The sequence below is a fragment of the Eschrichtius robustus genome, chromosome 17 (genome assembly GCF_028021215.1).
Source record: "Eschrichtius robustus isolate mEscRob2 chromosome 17, mEscRob2.pri, whole genome shotgun sequence".
In the NCBI taxonomy this organism is placed as follows: domain Eukaryota; kingdom Metazoa; phylum Chordata; class Mammalia; order Artiodactyla; family Eschrichtiidae; genus Eschrichtius; species Eschrichtius robustus.
In genome coordinates, this window is record NC_090840.1 from 64,847,520 (window position 1) to 64,861,676 (window position 14,157).

Sequence of the window (14,157 nt, forward strand, 5' to 3'; positions counted from 1 at the left end):
TTGAATGCAAAGGTGGATACATTCCAAGTTACCTACCGAAAGCCCTGGCTAAAGTAGGCTTCTCAGATGGACCCAGAAAATCTGCAGGACATTGCTCATGGGCTACAATTGTTTAGGGCCCCAAGAACCCATAGGCATGTCATAGTACTTAGCAGTTACAGGGCTGTATCTATGCCCCAAAGATTCCTCAGCACCAGCCATTTACTGGGCTCATTTGAATCTTAATACATTGTAAAGATTTATTTTTTACTCTAAGACCTCTTGAAAAGTTCACTTACTATTTGTATGGATAATTAGTCAAGATAAGGCAAAAAAGATGAAGCAATGTTTTCTTGGGGAGTCCCACCAACTGAATACCAATACTCCAAAATTTACAGCTTATAACACAACTTTTATTAGAAAAGTTATACATAACATAGCATCAACTATTTTCAAGAACAATATTAAACCTGATAAGCAACAAAAACCAGACTAACAAAATGTGTAACAAGAAACTAATGACCTTTCTATAATCAAACATTCAATTATCTACAATGTCTTTATACAAAGGGAAAAAAAACCCATGGTTTACAGGCACATCATAGTGAAAATAAAGCGGCAACAGCAATTTTATACAATTACCATTCTCAAGAAACTGAATCATCAAAACAGTAATTACGAGTTCACAAATTTAAAACATCTCACATAATTTAAAATTACTGGGTATACATTGAAGTCTGAGTGATTTTTGTTTTCCACAAAAGTGCCAACACTTAAAAGCTAGAACTTTCAGTGTGTAATTTTGCCCTAAAATGTTAAGACATGTATTGATAATCATAACAGTCACATAATTTCATAATTTCTGGTGCTATCTGATCTGTTAATATTAAAGCCTTTATTTGGATGTGTTTTTCTTCACTTAAATTATAGGAAACCGGATACTGGATTTCTGTTGCAAAGCTATTAGAGTTCCAAACACAGGAGTGTGCAAGCACTGGAAAAACTGATCAGTACTAAAACATAATAAATATCAGAGAAGCCATTAGTTTTTACAGCACTGTCTGCTTAAAGGTTAAGTCAACCAGTTGTACGATTTCCCATCAGTCTGTCCTTTCAGTTGGCATAGCAATTTCTATTTTCATGATCTGAATACTCAAATATATCCAAACATCTTTTTAAAACTTTGATTTATAGCTCCTGGAAAGTTATAAATGCTTTTTATATTCATTCTACTCTAAAAAGTCTATTTCTGCTCATTTTAGAGCCTCACTAAAACAAAAGATTTCAGGATAGTAAGATTCATTAAAAAGTTTCAAATGGAATGATTTACAAAATAGGGCACTTTAAACCAAGCCCTATTTTTTTGTAGCTGAAAGGGATTAGTTACAGTACAATTTCACACAACCCCATGATCAAGTGTGGAATTATACTTTAAAACTTAAGAGGACAATCTCTGCTTTGGGCACCATCCCTAAAGCACAATGGTTACGAAGAAGACTGCCAGGTGCTGATGGGAAAAGACGATTCACACTATAGTTATTAACTGTCAGGCATTTTTTCCTGAAAAGTTCTCCTTTACAACGCAATAATCGAGAACTAAGATAAAAACCCTGACTTTCCACTGCTACTCAACATTATTATATGCGCCAATATTGCACAAATCTGTTCTGGACTGTTAAAATAAACTTGGGGTACTTGTTTTCTCCATCATCAGAACACAAACACCATACAAGCAGTTTCCCTTAAAAAGATGAAATTGACAAATTTAAAATACCGGAAAACATGAAGAAAGAGGCAGGGACTTTGTACACACAAAAATCTAAATTTTCTTGAAGGGTTCTGTGTGCCCTACACATGGGGGCAATTTGTACACACTAGTGAAATGAACACTAGCTATAATGCTTCTAGCTGCTCAAATAATGTGGAACCTTGGTCCAGGTGTTGCAATGATATCACTGTATGGTTCTTCCTGTGTCAGCTCAATAGCTTGCTGCTTTTTAAGAACCAAGAAGCTGTAGAACTTTGCTGCAGCTTGCTTTCTGTTCGTGTTTCGACACAACTCAAGCAAACTGATAGATTCAGCTCCAGTTTTAGCGAGAGCTCGCTGAAATAAAAGAAAGAATTAAATGAAAATAATCGTCTACACAATAAAGTAGTAATTTTAAAAGGATACTACTTTTGGATACTGAGAAAAGTATTACTGTATATATTCTGTTGGGGGCCAGGAGTAGATTTTTGAATGGTACGAGAGTGTTTCTCACATTAAAAAAGGCAAGGGGACAAAGTTAACATTTTTGGGACAACCTAATATAGACGACTCATTTTTTCTAATTAATAAAATCTAGTCAATTCATCTATCAATTTCATCTAATTGATAAAATAGTAAAATCTAGCACACAGTTCTGAAAACTGTCAACCTAACTATCCTTTGAATTTATTTTAGGAGACCTGAGCACCTTGCCTGGTATTTCATAAACACTCAAGATATCTCCTCTGTATCTGACACATTAAGGCCCAAGGATAAATGACACTGTACAATGATTTGACAAATTTAATGATTCAACCCATTAAATTTGCTCAACCAAAAGTAAGAAAATGTACACACACAAAAGGAGTTCTGCTTTGCAGGGAAAGTGTTCACCTGGATGCTTTCCAGGCTTACTCTTAGCCCAACAGCTTGTGTATTAAAATAGTTTAAGGTGTGCAGTTTTGGAAAAAGTTTCACCAAAGGTAGACTTTCTGGTTATAGCATGTAACTTTTTTTTTTTTTTTAAGGAAACACTGCCAAAAGCCTTTGATGAAATTTTTTCTCTAGGACTTCGCAGGCATACCTGAAGACCATGAAGCATCTGCTGAGTCCTCTTGTTCCATCTTCTTTCCTCTTGATCCTGATCACCCCCTGAGGCATCTTCATCCTGAGTGAAAAGGACCCCCGTGCAAAAACAAAAAACTGACAAAACTGCTACAAAATGAAGCATTTCCGTATCTCCTGAAAGCTCTAAATTGTGTATTTTGACTAATGGAAAAATCACTTAGCATCTAGTTCGACATTCCTTCTTAAATTACAAAAGAAAATCCTCTGTACCTGCAAGCATTTAGCTGAATATATGACTCTGTACTGGTATGTAAGTGTGTGATCTACACAGTCTGGTCCACGGACTGTTGCTGGTTGGCGAGCTATGCGTTACTGGCCCTTGCTAAGGTAAGAAACTGAAGCAAGGAAATAAACCAACTACGTCACTAAGCATACTGTTTATTTTAACTGAATATATATTTATGTATTTTTTTGGTAGCATGATTTTCTGGACAATGGTATTCCAGAAAATTCCTAATCTCACTGTGGACCACTACCAAAGAGCCTGCAGACTAGCAAAGATGAGTAAGTAATACTGTTCCATACAGTGTTTTAAAAGAAATGGGCTATAATTTATAATATATATTTAACTGGAGGGGCCTGGCTGCCAGTCACCTGCCACCTACAAGACTGTCTTAAGCCAGCACGGGGCAACAGCCGAGATGCTTCCAGGCTGTGCTGCAACTATCACCACATCCAAAGAACCAGGAGTTAATAACAACAGCTTAACATATATTAGAAAGTAGAATTTTAAATGCTAATTGAACACTAAGGCTGAGATACTCTAGCACACAGGCTGGAAGAGCTTTGGGGCTACATTCTGACTTTAAAACAGTGTGTAAGGCTCACGTTAAGCACTAACTGGTTATGAAATCTATGCTGGCATAAATTACAAACACGAACAGATGGTAATGAAAATTGGAAGAAACTTTAAACATAAAGGTTTAAATAAAATATCTGACAGAACATCAAATAGAAGAATACATATTCTAATATACAACCTTAAAGATCCAGGGAAAGAAAAAACTTGAACAGCCAAAGCATGCCCCAGGAAAAGGAAAATCCATTCCCAAAGTCAAAAATAAAAATCACTCTATTTTATTAGCCAAGTCACAAACCACTCCAGTCTAATGAAAAAGCAAAATCCACACAAATAGATTATATTAGAGGCAGATGCTAACAGCTGACCAATGACCACAAGATAACAAAAGCAGCTTACAAACAACTTAGAAGTCAAGGAATCAGTGAAAGGGCAAGTCCCATGTCCTTGAAAAGCCCCCAAGGGACCAAATGAGAGATAACACAGCACAACATCTGAAGTTCTTAATGATGGTGTAGATCCACTAAGAATTTGGCTAAGTTTTGCTTATATTCAAACATTTTTCATCACTCTGAGCTCAGCTCCAAGATGAAAAATAATAAGAGCTGGTTGAAGATTTTCGCTAAACCTAGAATGGGAATTTATTCATCAGATCTTTTTTTACAACGTTTCCTTACCTCCTCCTCTTCATCATCTTCTTTCTCCTTCTCTTTCTCCTTTTCTTTTTCTGGTAAAAGTTCTAACTCTGGAATTAATTGACAAATATTTGGAGGCTCTTCTGGGGGCAGCTCTACAGGAGGTATTTCCATCTGCTCTACCTGCTGAGGCTTAAAGCAATAAAGATAAGGCAATTTAAGATGCACATTTTAAGGGTAGCTTCTCTTAACTATGCAAACATGTAGTTGCTGCAGTTTTCAAAATGAAAAGAAATACTTCTCACGCTTCCTCATAATCAAAACCTGATTACACATCTTGTTCTTTTACTGTAAAGCCACAACATTAAAGTACTTTACAAAGGAAATTAATCCATTCATTATCTTATCTTATTACCCTAGAACAAAAGTGTTTTGTTTTTATACTTACTTTTTAGAAGTCAAATACTTAAAGTCTATGTGAGGAATTTGCAAACAAGAAAAAACCCTCAACACTTTCTGTATTAGCATTTTAGGACTAAACAAACAGAACCCACTGACGACTCCTGGGCAATGCAAAAAGGCTCTAACATTAATTAGCCTGGTACTGTCAACCACTGCTGTATAAGGCTACTGCAACTCAGCTTGAGCTCTAAATAAGAGCCTTTGTGCTCTTCCAGCAGCAAATATTAGGAATGAGGAGACTATTTTTCTGGGTCCATTTCTTGAATTTCTTTCTTCTCTGACTTACTACAAACACATGAGAACATTAAAAGAGTGACAAGGGAACAATTACCTGGAGAGTGGTTGGTACTAGAGTAACCCACTAATTACTTGTTCCCGTTCCTGAACTCAAAAACGCTCTTTTTTTTACAACTCCTTACCATCAGAGGGCATAGAGAACTAGTTGTTAAAATTGGCAAAGCATATTCTTTTGCCAATGTCTTGATGATGGAGGCTGAACCAAGAGCCTAAGGTACCAAAAAGCCTCCCTTTGCCCAGAATTAATTTATTCTATAGACTTACTTAAGCTTGGGAAGCCTTAAACCAGACCACCTCCTTCCTTTACACTCAGGATAGGAACACTAAGTGAACTTAATGGTAGCCAGTCTAAATGACGTAGCAAGACGTCGCTTTACCTTTTTTCAGCAACTGGACGAGCATATTCTGATTTCTTAATAAGAGAGCCTAAAACTGCTTAGTATTAAAGATATACAGGAATATTTATAAAGAATAAACCAGAACCCGGAAGAGAATAGAGAGTCTAGGAATAAACCTACGCATATATGGTCAATTAATTTAGCACAAAGCAGCATACAATGAGGAAAGGACAATCTCTTCAATAAGTGGTGTTGGGAAAACTGGACAGACACATGCAAAAGACTGAAATGCATTAAAGACTTGAATCTAAGACCTGAAACCATAAAACTCCTAGAAGAAAACACTGGTGATAAGCTCATTGGTCCTGACGACTTTTTGGATTTGACACCGAAAGCAAAAATAAACAAGTAGGACTTCATCAAACTAATATATCCGCAAATCATTTATAAGAGATTAATATCCAAAATATATAAAGAACGCAACACAATTCAAGAGCAAAACAAACTGATTAAAAGGGGCAGAGGATCTGAACAGACATTTTCCCAAAGACAGCAATACTGATGGCCAACAGGTACACGAAAAGGTGCTCAACATCTCTAATCAATCAGGGGCATGTAAATAAAAACCACAATAAAGCATCACCCAAAAAACAAGAGATAACAAGTGTTGGCAAGGATGAGGAGAAAAGGGGAACCCTCTTGCACTGTTGGTGGGAGTGGAAATTGGTGCAGCCACTATTTATCCAAAGGAAATAAAATTCCTATCTGGAAAAGATATCTGCACTTCCATGTTCACTGCAGCATTATTTATAATAGCTAAGCTATGGAAACAACCTAAGTATCCATCAACACATAAATGGATAAAGAAAATATGATATACACGCACAATGAAATATTATTCACCGTAAGAAGGAAATTCTGCCTTTTGTGACAACATGGATGGACCTTGAGGGCATTATGCTAAGTGAAATAAATCAGAGAAAGCTGACTCCTGTATGATAGATGTATCAATCACTTACATGTGGAATCAAGTATCTTAAAAAGCTCACACTCACAGAAGCAGAGAGCAGAATGGTGGTTACTAGGGGATGGGGGAAATGAGTAGATGTTGGTCAAAGTCAGTTTTGGGGATCTAATACACAGTATGAGGATTACAATTAATACAGCTGTCCCTCAGTATCTGCAGGGGATTGGTTTCAGGATCCCCTCTGAATACTAAAATTTACAGATGCTCAAGTCTCTTACATAAAACAATGTACTGCAGACAGCCCTCAGTATACATCCTTGGATAAGGAGGTTCAACTATATACTATGCACTTGAAAGGTGCTAAGAGTAGATCTTAAAAGTTCTCCTGACAAGAAAAAAATCTAATCCTGCGAGGTGATGGGTGTTAACTTACCATGGTGATCATTTCACAATGTACACATCTAGCAAATCATTATATATTGTACACCCGAAACTAATTCAATTTATACATGTCAATTATATCTCAATAAAACCGGAGGAAAAATGTTCCATCTTGCTGACAAAGTTATTTATTAGCAGGAAGTTTGTTTCATTTTACTCACAACGTACTTAACAGGTTCCATATGCTGCTTTTCTTATTCTACCTAGAACTGTCAGATTCACCATGGGCTAACGTTCGAGAAGTGAAATAAAAACCAGAACCAAGTTCAGAGTCAAGGATTCCACAGTAGCCAAGGATGCTCACTTTAGGCCACTGTGAAGCAAGACTCTATCCAAGAGTCAGAAAAACCAAAAACTCCTAAGAATGCCTCCCACTCACGGCACACTGTGTTGTGATCCTCAGCTGCCATTCTTTGTGGACCCATTCCTTACTACTTTCTGCCCAAACCAAGATACTTCAAAAGGTCTCCTTAAACAACACTTGCTATTACTAGGGATCTAAAACATTGCCCGAACACCCACACCCCAAACACCTTGGAGAGCTGTGCTTACAGGGATCATGGGTTCTGGGTCCATCTGTCCCACTTTTCGCTTAACTCCCTGAGGTGGTGGTGGAGGCATGGCTGACTCATCCAGGTTTGTTCTGCTGGTCTCCATTGACTCTTGGAGGCGGCTTGGCTCTTCCAAAATGGGCTCATCTGCAATCGATCATACGAAGAGGGGATTACGGTCATACAGTCCTCAACAACATTTTAGAACCATTTAATACTAATATGCTAAGACTTTCCCTAATGAAGAAGGCTGAATAAAATTTTACCTCCACAAAGGTTACTAAATTTATAATACATTTCAAGGTGGGAAGAGGTTTTTAAAAGGACATGTCCCACCTCCAGTCCAAGGCAGGACAATCCTTTAGCAGACTATCACTCGGCCAAGTCCTAAACCTCAGACCTTTCTGAAAACAGAAAACTTCCCATCTAACAAAGCAATCAGAGACTATAAGGCATGTATTTCCCTGTCTAAAAATCAGAGAACACGTCTTTGTTCCTGACTTCTTTCACTTCGGCGATATACAGGTAAATTTTAGCCAAGTGTTCACTTAGATTTGCTCAGGGAGCTCTTGCAACGGGACAGACCGATAACATCGCGCTGCCGCTGCTGCTGGGGCTGCTCCTCTCTGGGAACCTCCGGGTTTTCGAATTCTTTGAGGAATTCATCCAAATTATCAGCCTCTCCTCCTTTCCTCCTTTTTCTAAGATCTTCTGGTACTAGTGGTGTAAGACAGCGTGTAAACAGCTATTAAAAAAAAAAAATCAATTATAAAATCTCTACTATAAATCACATGAACCGAAAACCTACCAATGGCATTACTATTTTCCGTAAGTATGCTTTAACAATCAGTGTATATATAATTTAGCATGATTTCTACTTAATGTTATATCATATTCATGCTTCATTCTACTTTATAATTTGAAATCCTCTATGTAAAAATTTTCACTGCAGCAATTTTAGAAAAGTCGAGAATGAAATTTTTAACCATTGTCTCATAACGTGGAGATAACACTAAAGTTCTAAACTTATTTACCTGCAGTTTATTTTCATATTCATACACTTAAAACGATCTAACAAATCATACCCAACAGCTTTGCATAGTGAAAAACTTAATATTGTATGGTAATTTCATTAACTATCATTTCTAGTATTTTTAATGACTGAATATTCCACTGAGTGGAAGTAAATACATATGTGCGTGTATATATATATGCCACACTTGAATGATTCAATATTTTAAGTTTCTTTTAAAAAATTTAACTGTAAATAATAATTAATGAACATCTTTATAGAAGTGGCTTTTTGAATTACCTCCTTAAGAAAAATTCCTAACAATGAGACCACTGAGTCAAAAAAAAAACACTTAAAGACCTTCTTCCAAATGATTATACGATTGTGCTTCCAATATACAGCAGTTTTACCAAAGCCTTGCTGCTTTAAACACTTTATAGTAAAAATCAATTGGTTCTATGACGCCTCAGAACTTTGCTTTAGAATAGTCTGGAACCTAAAGTGAGCAGAAAGGGCCTGTAAGTGAAAAAAAATTCTCATAAAGCCAGATTTCTGTACTGTGGGAAAAGTAGAACCACCCCTTGTTCTAGCCAGAAAGCAACATCTAAAGATTGTAGACTGGAACCACAGTACACACTAAGGCAACAGAACTTGTAATATATCATAGCAAGTTGAGGAGCGAGAACTATTATTAAAAACATCAGTGTCTTTTTAGAATAGGGAAGATTCATTCTACATCTTTTAGAAATACAGGTGTCACTTATCTTGATCTTTCAGATCAGGTTTATGTTCAGTATACTGTGGTTTAAGGGAGGAAAAAAAAAGAGAAGATGCTATATCACTGAAAAATACCTGATCAAAAATGATTCAAACAAGTTTTTAAAGTTTATTTTTAAAAATGGTCAAAATCTATATGAAATTTAAAATTCTGCAAACTATATTACCTTCAGTAGTCTGTTATTCCACAAAGGCTGAGCAGGTAAAGAGAAAAGTTTTTCCACTCCCCCAGTCTCTTTCCACATCATCAATTTCTTGGTGGGTGGTGCCAGATCCAAAGTAGTAACAATATCAGAGTAATCACTAAGCTGGGCTCTAATTGTCTTGCTATCCAATTCTTTGACACTGTCAACAATTAGCTTCCTCTTCCTCTTGGCTTTTGTTTCTTTGACTGGCATGATAAAAGAAAATAAGGTCATCTTTTCTGAGGCCAGCATGAAACATACAACTACCAGATTTGGTCTCATTATATTCCTGCTTTTCTAAACACCTAGAAGAGAAGTTAAGCTTTCATGAGGGTAGAATCTGTTTTAAGTCATGTTTCCCAAGTACCATATAGAGGCTAGCATACAATAGATGTTCAATAAAAATTTGCTGAATAAATGAATATTGACTTTTAGCACAAAATGAGCAAAATAATGGCAAGAGCCAATTCATTTTTGCCCATGTAGCTTTATATTGTAAACACATCACACTTGATTCAGAGTTGGGCTCAAGTCCTAGGTTCTGCCACTTATTAAGTGAGTGACCGTTAAGAAAAGTTAACTTCATTTTGCTAACCTCTTCATTTTCTCATTTGAAATATGGCCAACCACGTATAGGGGATTGTAAAATATTTAGTATGATGTCTGACATAGATTGAGGACTCCATAAATGGTTGCAACTACTATGATTTTTATTGGAAGAGTTACAATTCATATATGGCAGCTGCACAAGCAGCTTGATAAAGTGAAACAAACGCAAACCCAGTCAGATGAACCCTGAACTCCATCCTATACACTTTTTGTATCCTCATTTCTAATCCCTACTAAACTCTTACAAAGAGGTAACATTATCTCAATTTCTTAAGATACAGAAAAGCTCATGGTATTAAATAAATTCCTCAAGATTTCATGGTCATACATGTTATATACCCGATAGGTTTTTATAGATAAAATACTCGTGTGGTTCAAAATTCAAGATTCAAAAAGATGTTATACAGTGACAGCCTCTGTCCAGGCCCTGTCCTCCAGCTACTGAGTTCCCTTCCTTGAAATTAAAAAGTTCAAGTTTTTGTTAACAGCTGGCTAAGCTCAATTATCCTATTTTAAACACTGCAGTATACGTCCCTCTTACCTTGTTTATAGATCTCTGTAATATCTGTCAATAATATAGTATATAATTTACTTAATTACCCATGTTCCCCTATTATTTAAGTTCCACGAGGATAAAGACTTGTTCATTTTTATATTTTTAGTTCCTAAATATAGCTACACAGTAAGTACTCTTTTTAAACCAGAAGCCCAAATCAGAATTTTTGGTGATCAGATTCTAAGTAAGAAACCCAAAAAGTTAATCTTGTTTTACTTAGAAGTAATAACGGTATCTTGAATTATACTGTAAATGACTTAAGGTATTCTACCCCCATTGTACCCATACACCATCTAGAAATTTTAAAGTTTCACATCCAAATTACATACTGCCTCTTTTACTCAGAAGCAGCACCCCCAATTAAATATGCTTTGCTGTGTTTCTTAATAAGCAGCATAAGAAAAATACTGATTTTAGAACCTTTGATATTTCCAGTTAAAAATAAAAGTATTTTTAGATTTTCCCAGATTGTAGCCCAAAGCATACACAGAATCTAGAATGTTGGAAGATAACGGATTAGTCAATCTTGTCCTTCACTGAAAAATGCCTTGCAATGCTTTCTGTTACACATGTGGCCTGTTAGCATTTTTGTAACCCCCAAAGACTAAGATATTTATTAGCAGAAAGCTTGTTCCATACTTTTATTTCACAGCAACTTGTAAAGATACTCTGTAAGATATTCGAATTATAAGTGAATTAAAGTTTCTATAATAGATGACTAACAAAGGAGAAAAGAAGTTTAGTTATATTGAAAATGAGCAGCAGATTAGTGGACATGAGCCAGAACTAGAAAAAGTTCTAAGTCAAAAAGTTTGTTTGCTCACCAGTGATATCAATAGGTTCCAAAGCAAACGCTTCTTCCTCATTTGGAACAAGTGTTGTTTGATCAGTCATAGTTGGCATCGGTTCGACAGGATCCACTGAATCAGGACTATCAGGCCCACCCACTATAAAAGCAGAAATCTGGTCACAAAAGGCTTGAGTATTTAATATATATCCAGCAAATGAGGGAAAAAAATCCCTTTGAGTAACTGAAAGAAACCCACTGGCTCCAAAGAAAAAACACTTTTCTAGTTATAAGGAGGTCTCTCCAGTTGACCTATTGCCCAAAAAAGGGGAAGGAGCACAGGGTTAAAGAGAATCAATCATAAGCACTGCTTTTAAGGAGATTTACAGTTCATCAAAAGCTGAAACTTTTAGCTTTTGGTCTTCTACAGTGAGTATCTTTTTGGATGCCACACATCATGCCCAGGATCACTGAACGTGACATGCTTACTTGATACGTTATCATCCTCATCCATATCATCATGCGCAGGCTGTTCTGGCAACATCACCCCCGCCTCAGACAGGGCAGGGGGATCGTCAAAGATACCGCCGTCATTATTACTAATAAGTTTGTCATCTGAAATAGGGAATGTAATTTAGTTACAATTTAAAAAAGAAATGCTAAAAGAATAGCCAATCACTGGAAAAATAATGTTAAAATGGATTAAATTAAAAAATTTAAATCTGTATTCAATATGCATATGTTCTCTTCAAGGTAGTATCCAAAAGTATAAAACACTTAACATATGAAAAAAATCTCAATTTTAAAACATGTATTTACTTAAACACAAATAGAGCACTTCGAAGAATTAGTAAAACTTAAAACTCCAAGACAAGCAGTTTTAAACAAAATTAGGTATTGTTAAAACATTTTTAGGCTACAGGTTTACAGAAAACTTTTACTGAACCAACTGGTGACAATTCACATATATATACCTAGAGAGATGCTCAAGACTAAGAATTAGCAACTGCTCTAAAACCCCGCAACTAAATAAAGAAATTGTTAGAATAATCACCTTGTTGTGACTTACCTAATATACCACCATCATTTCCTTCTCCAAAATTGTCATCCTTATATTGGTCTTCATATTCTAAATGGTTAATTTTCTCATTCAGATTGCTGGTGCTCTGTTCAGGCTCTAATAGGAGGTTAGAAGCACCAGTGCTCACTAACATGTCATCATCCTCGAAAGCGCTACCTTCTCTCATTATTTCACGATCATCCATTCCAAAGTCACCTAAACACATTTTAGTTGGTCATTAGTTGAGAAAAGTTAGAAACATCACCGAATCAAAAGAAAATGGCTAATGATTTATTTTAATTATAATGTCACATTTGCTTACTGAAGTCTTATTTATCTTTGAATATTAAAACATCTAGTTTAAACTTTAAATCTTTAGCATCTATTATATTTCATAAACTGATTCTGGGGCATAATGAGAAAATTCAAATATAAGATCCAAATTTAGGTTACCCTAAATATATTGAGTAACGTAATTTTAACATTACAGCTAATGGCTAATGATTTGTTTCTCTATTACCAAAATCATTTTCTTGTAGAATACTGATGTTTCCAACTTCTTCTCTCATGGTTATCTCTTCCACTCTACTCTGGTTCAGGCTGAACTGCTGGGCCACATCGATGTCACTTTAAAAGAATTTCAAATACATTGTAGTCTCAAGTCTCATTGTAATGTATTTGTAAGAGAAAACACATCTCAATTCTTTATATAAGCAAGAAAAAAAACCATACATACAACCTATGGAGCCTAAATATTTAATATTAAATAAATACAATCCAAGAATCTAAATGATGTGGAAGTTAATTTAATTTGTATTTAAATTTTAAAACTGTTAATGACCAGCGAGCAAAATATAATATGCTGAAATCACTACATGAGGCAACATGGTATACAGAGCAAAAACTGAGAGATGCGTGGGCTAGACAGGCCTGGGTTTTCATCAGAGCCCTGCAGCGTACAGGCTGTGTGAACACTGAAGTTAACTGGCTTTTCTGAGACTTTGTTTAGTACAAATGTGGAATACCATCGACCAAATTCAGAATGTAAATACTTCCAAACAAATCACCAGGTTTGTTCAGCAAATAAATGGCAAGGACAAACATACAAAAAACATGTAGCTCTGTTACAGGTTCTAAAGAGAGACTTATGATACATATCAACCAAATGCAGTCTGGAAACTCTGTATAGACCGTAGCTGAAACAAAGCAGGCGGGGGGAGCCTATGTGTCAACTGGGGACATTTGACTGCTGATTGTGTATTATATTAAGGAATTATTGCAATTTTTTAAAAACTGTGATATTATTATGGCTTTGTTTTAAAAATTCCTTGCCTCTAAAGAGATACATTCCTAGGTATTTACAGATGAAATAAAATATTTGTTATTTGCTTTAAAATAATCCATTGTTAGAAGGTCAATTGGGGAAATACAGCTGAAACCTTGAGCAACGTGGGATTTAGGGGCACCTACCCACCCCTCCCCCTGAAGTCAAAAATCCACATATAACTTTACAGTCAGCCCTCTGTGGTTCTGCATCCACTAATTCAACCAACCTCAGACTGTGTAGTACTGTAGCATGTATTTAGTGAAAAAAAATCTGCACATAAGTAGACCCTCCCAGGTGAAACCTGTGTTAAGGGTCAACTGTACACATGAAATAAAACTGGCAATACATTGATAATGAAAGAAGCTGGATGATCAGCACCTGGGGTTCATAATATTTACTAATCTCTCTACTGTTTAGCTATGTTAAAAAATTCCACCATAAGAATTTTTTAAAAATAAAACAAGTATAAAGAAAGGGAGGAAAAAGTAAAGCAGCCAAAT

General features: G+C 35.8%; 1 protein-coding gene across 1 annotated transcript in view; it reads right to left on the reverse strand.

The window, feature by feature from the left end:
* Positions 1-448: 448 nt before the first annotated feature.
* Positions 449-14,157, reverse strand: part of RAD21 (RAD21 cohesin complex component) — a 28,400-nt gene continuing 14,691 nt past the window's right edge. The window contains exons 5-14 of the mRNA XM_068525529.1: positions 12,851-12,957; positions 12,340-12,546; positions 11,760-11,885; positions 11,308-11,430; positions 9,301-9,524; positions 7,930-8,089; positions 7,346-7,491; positions 4,331-4,480; positions 2,811-2,894; positions 449-2,083 (exon numbers count right to left, since the gene is read on the reverse strand). Of these exons, the coding sequence (XP_068381630.1) occupies positions 1,892-2,083; positions 2,811-2,894; positions 4,331-4,480; positions 7,346-7,491; positions 7,930-8,089; positions 9,301-9,524; positions 11,308-11,430; positions 11,760-11,885; positions 12,340-12,546; positions 12,851-12,957 (1,519 nt within the window). The 3' untranslated portion in view covers positions 449-1,891. The remainder of the gene's footprint in view (positions 2,084-2,810; positions 2,895-4,330; positions 4,481-7,345; positions 7,492-7,929; positions 8,090-9,300; positions 9,525-11,307; positions 11,431-11,759; positions 11,886-12,339; positions 12,547-12,850; positions 12,958-14,157) is intronic.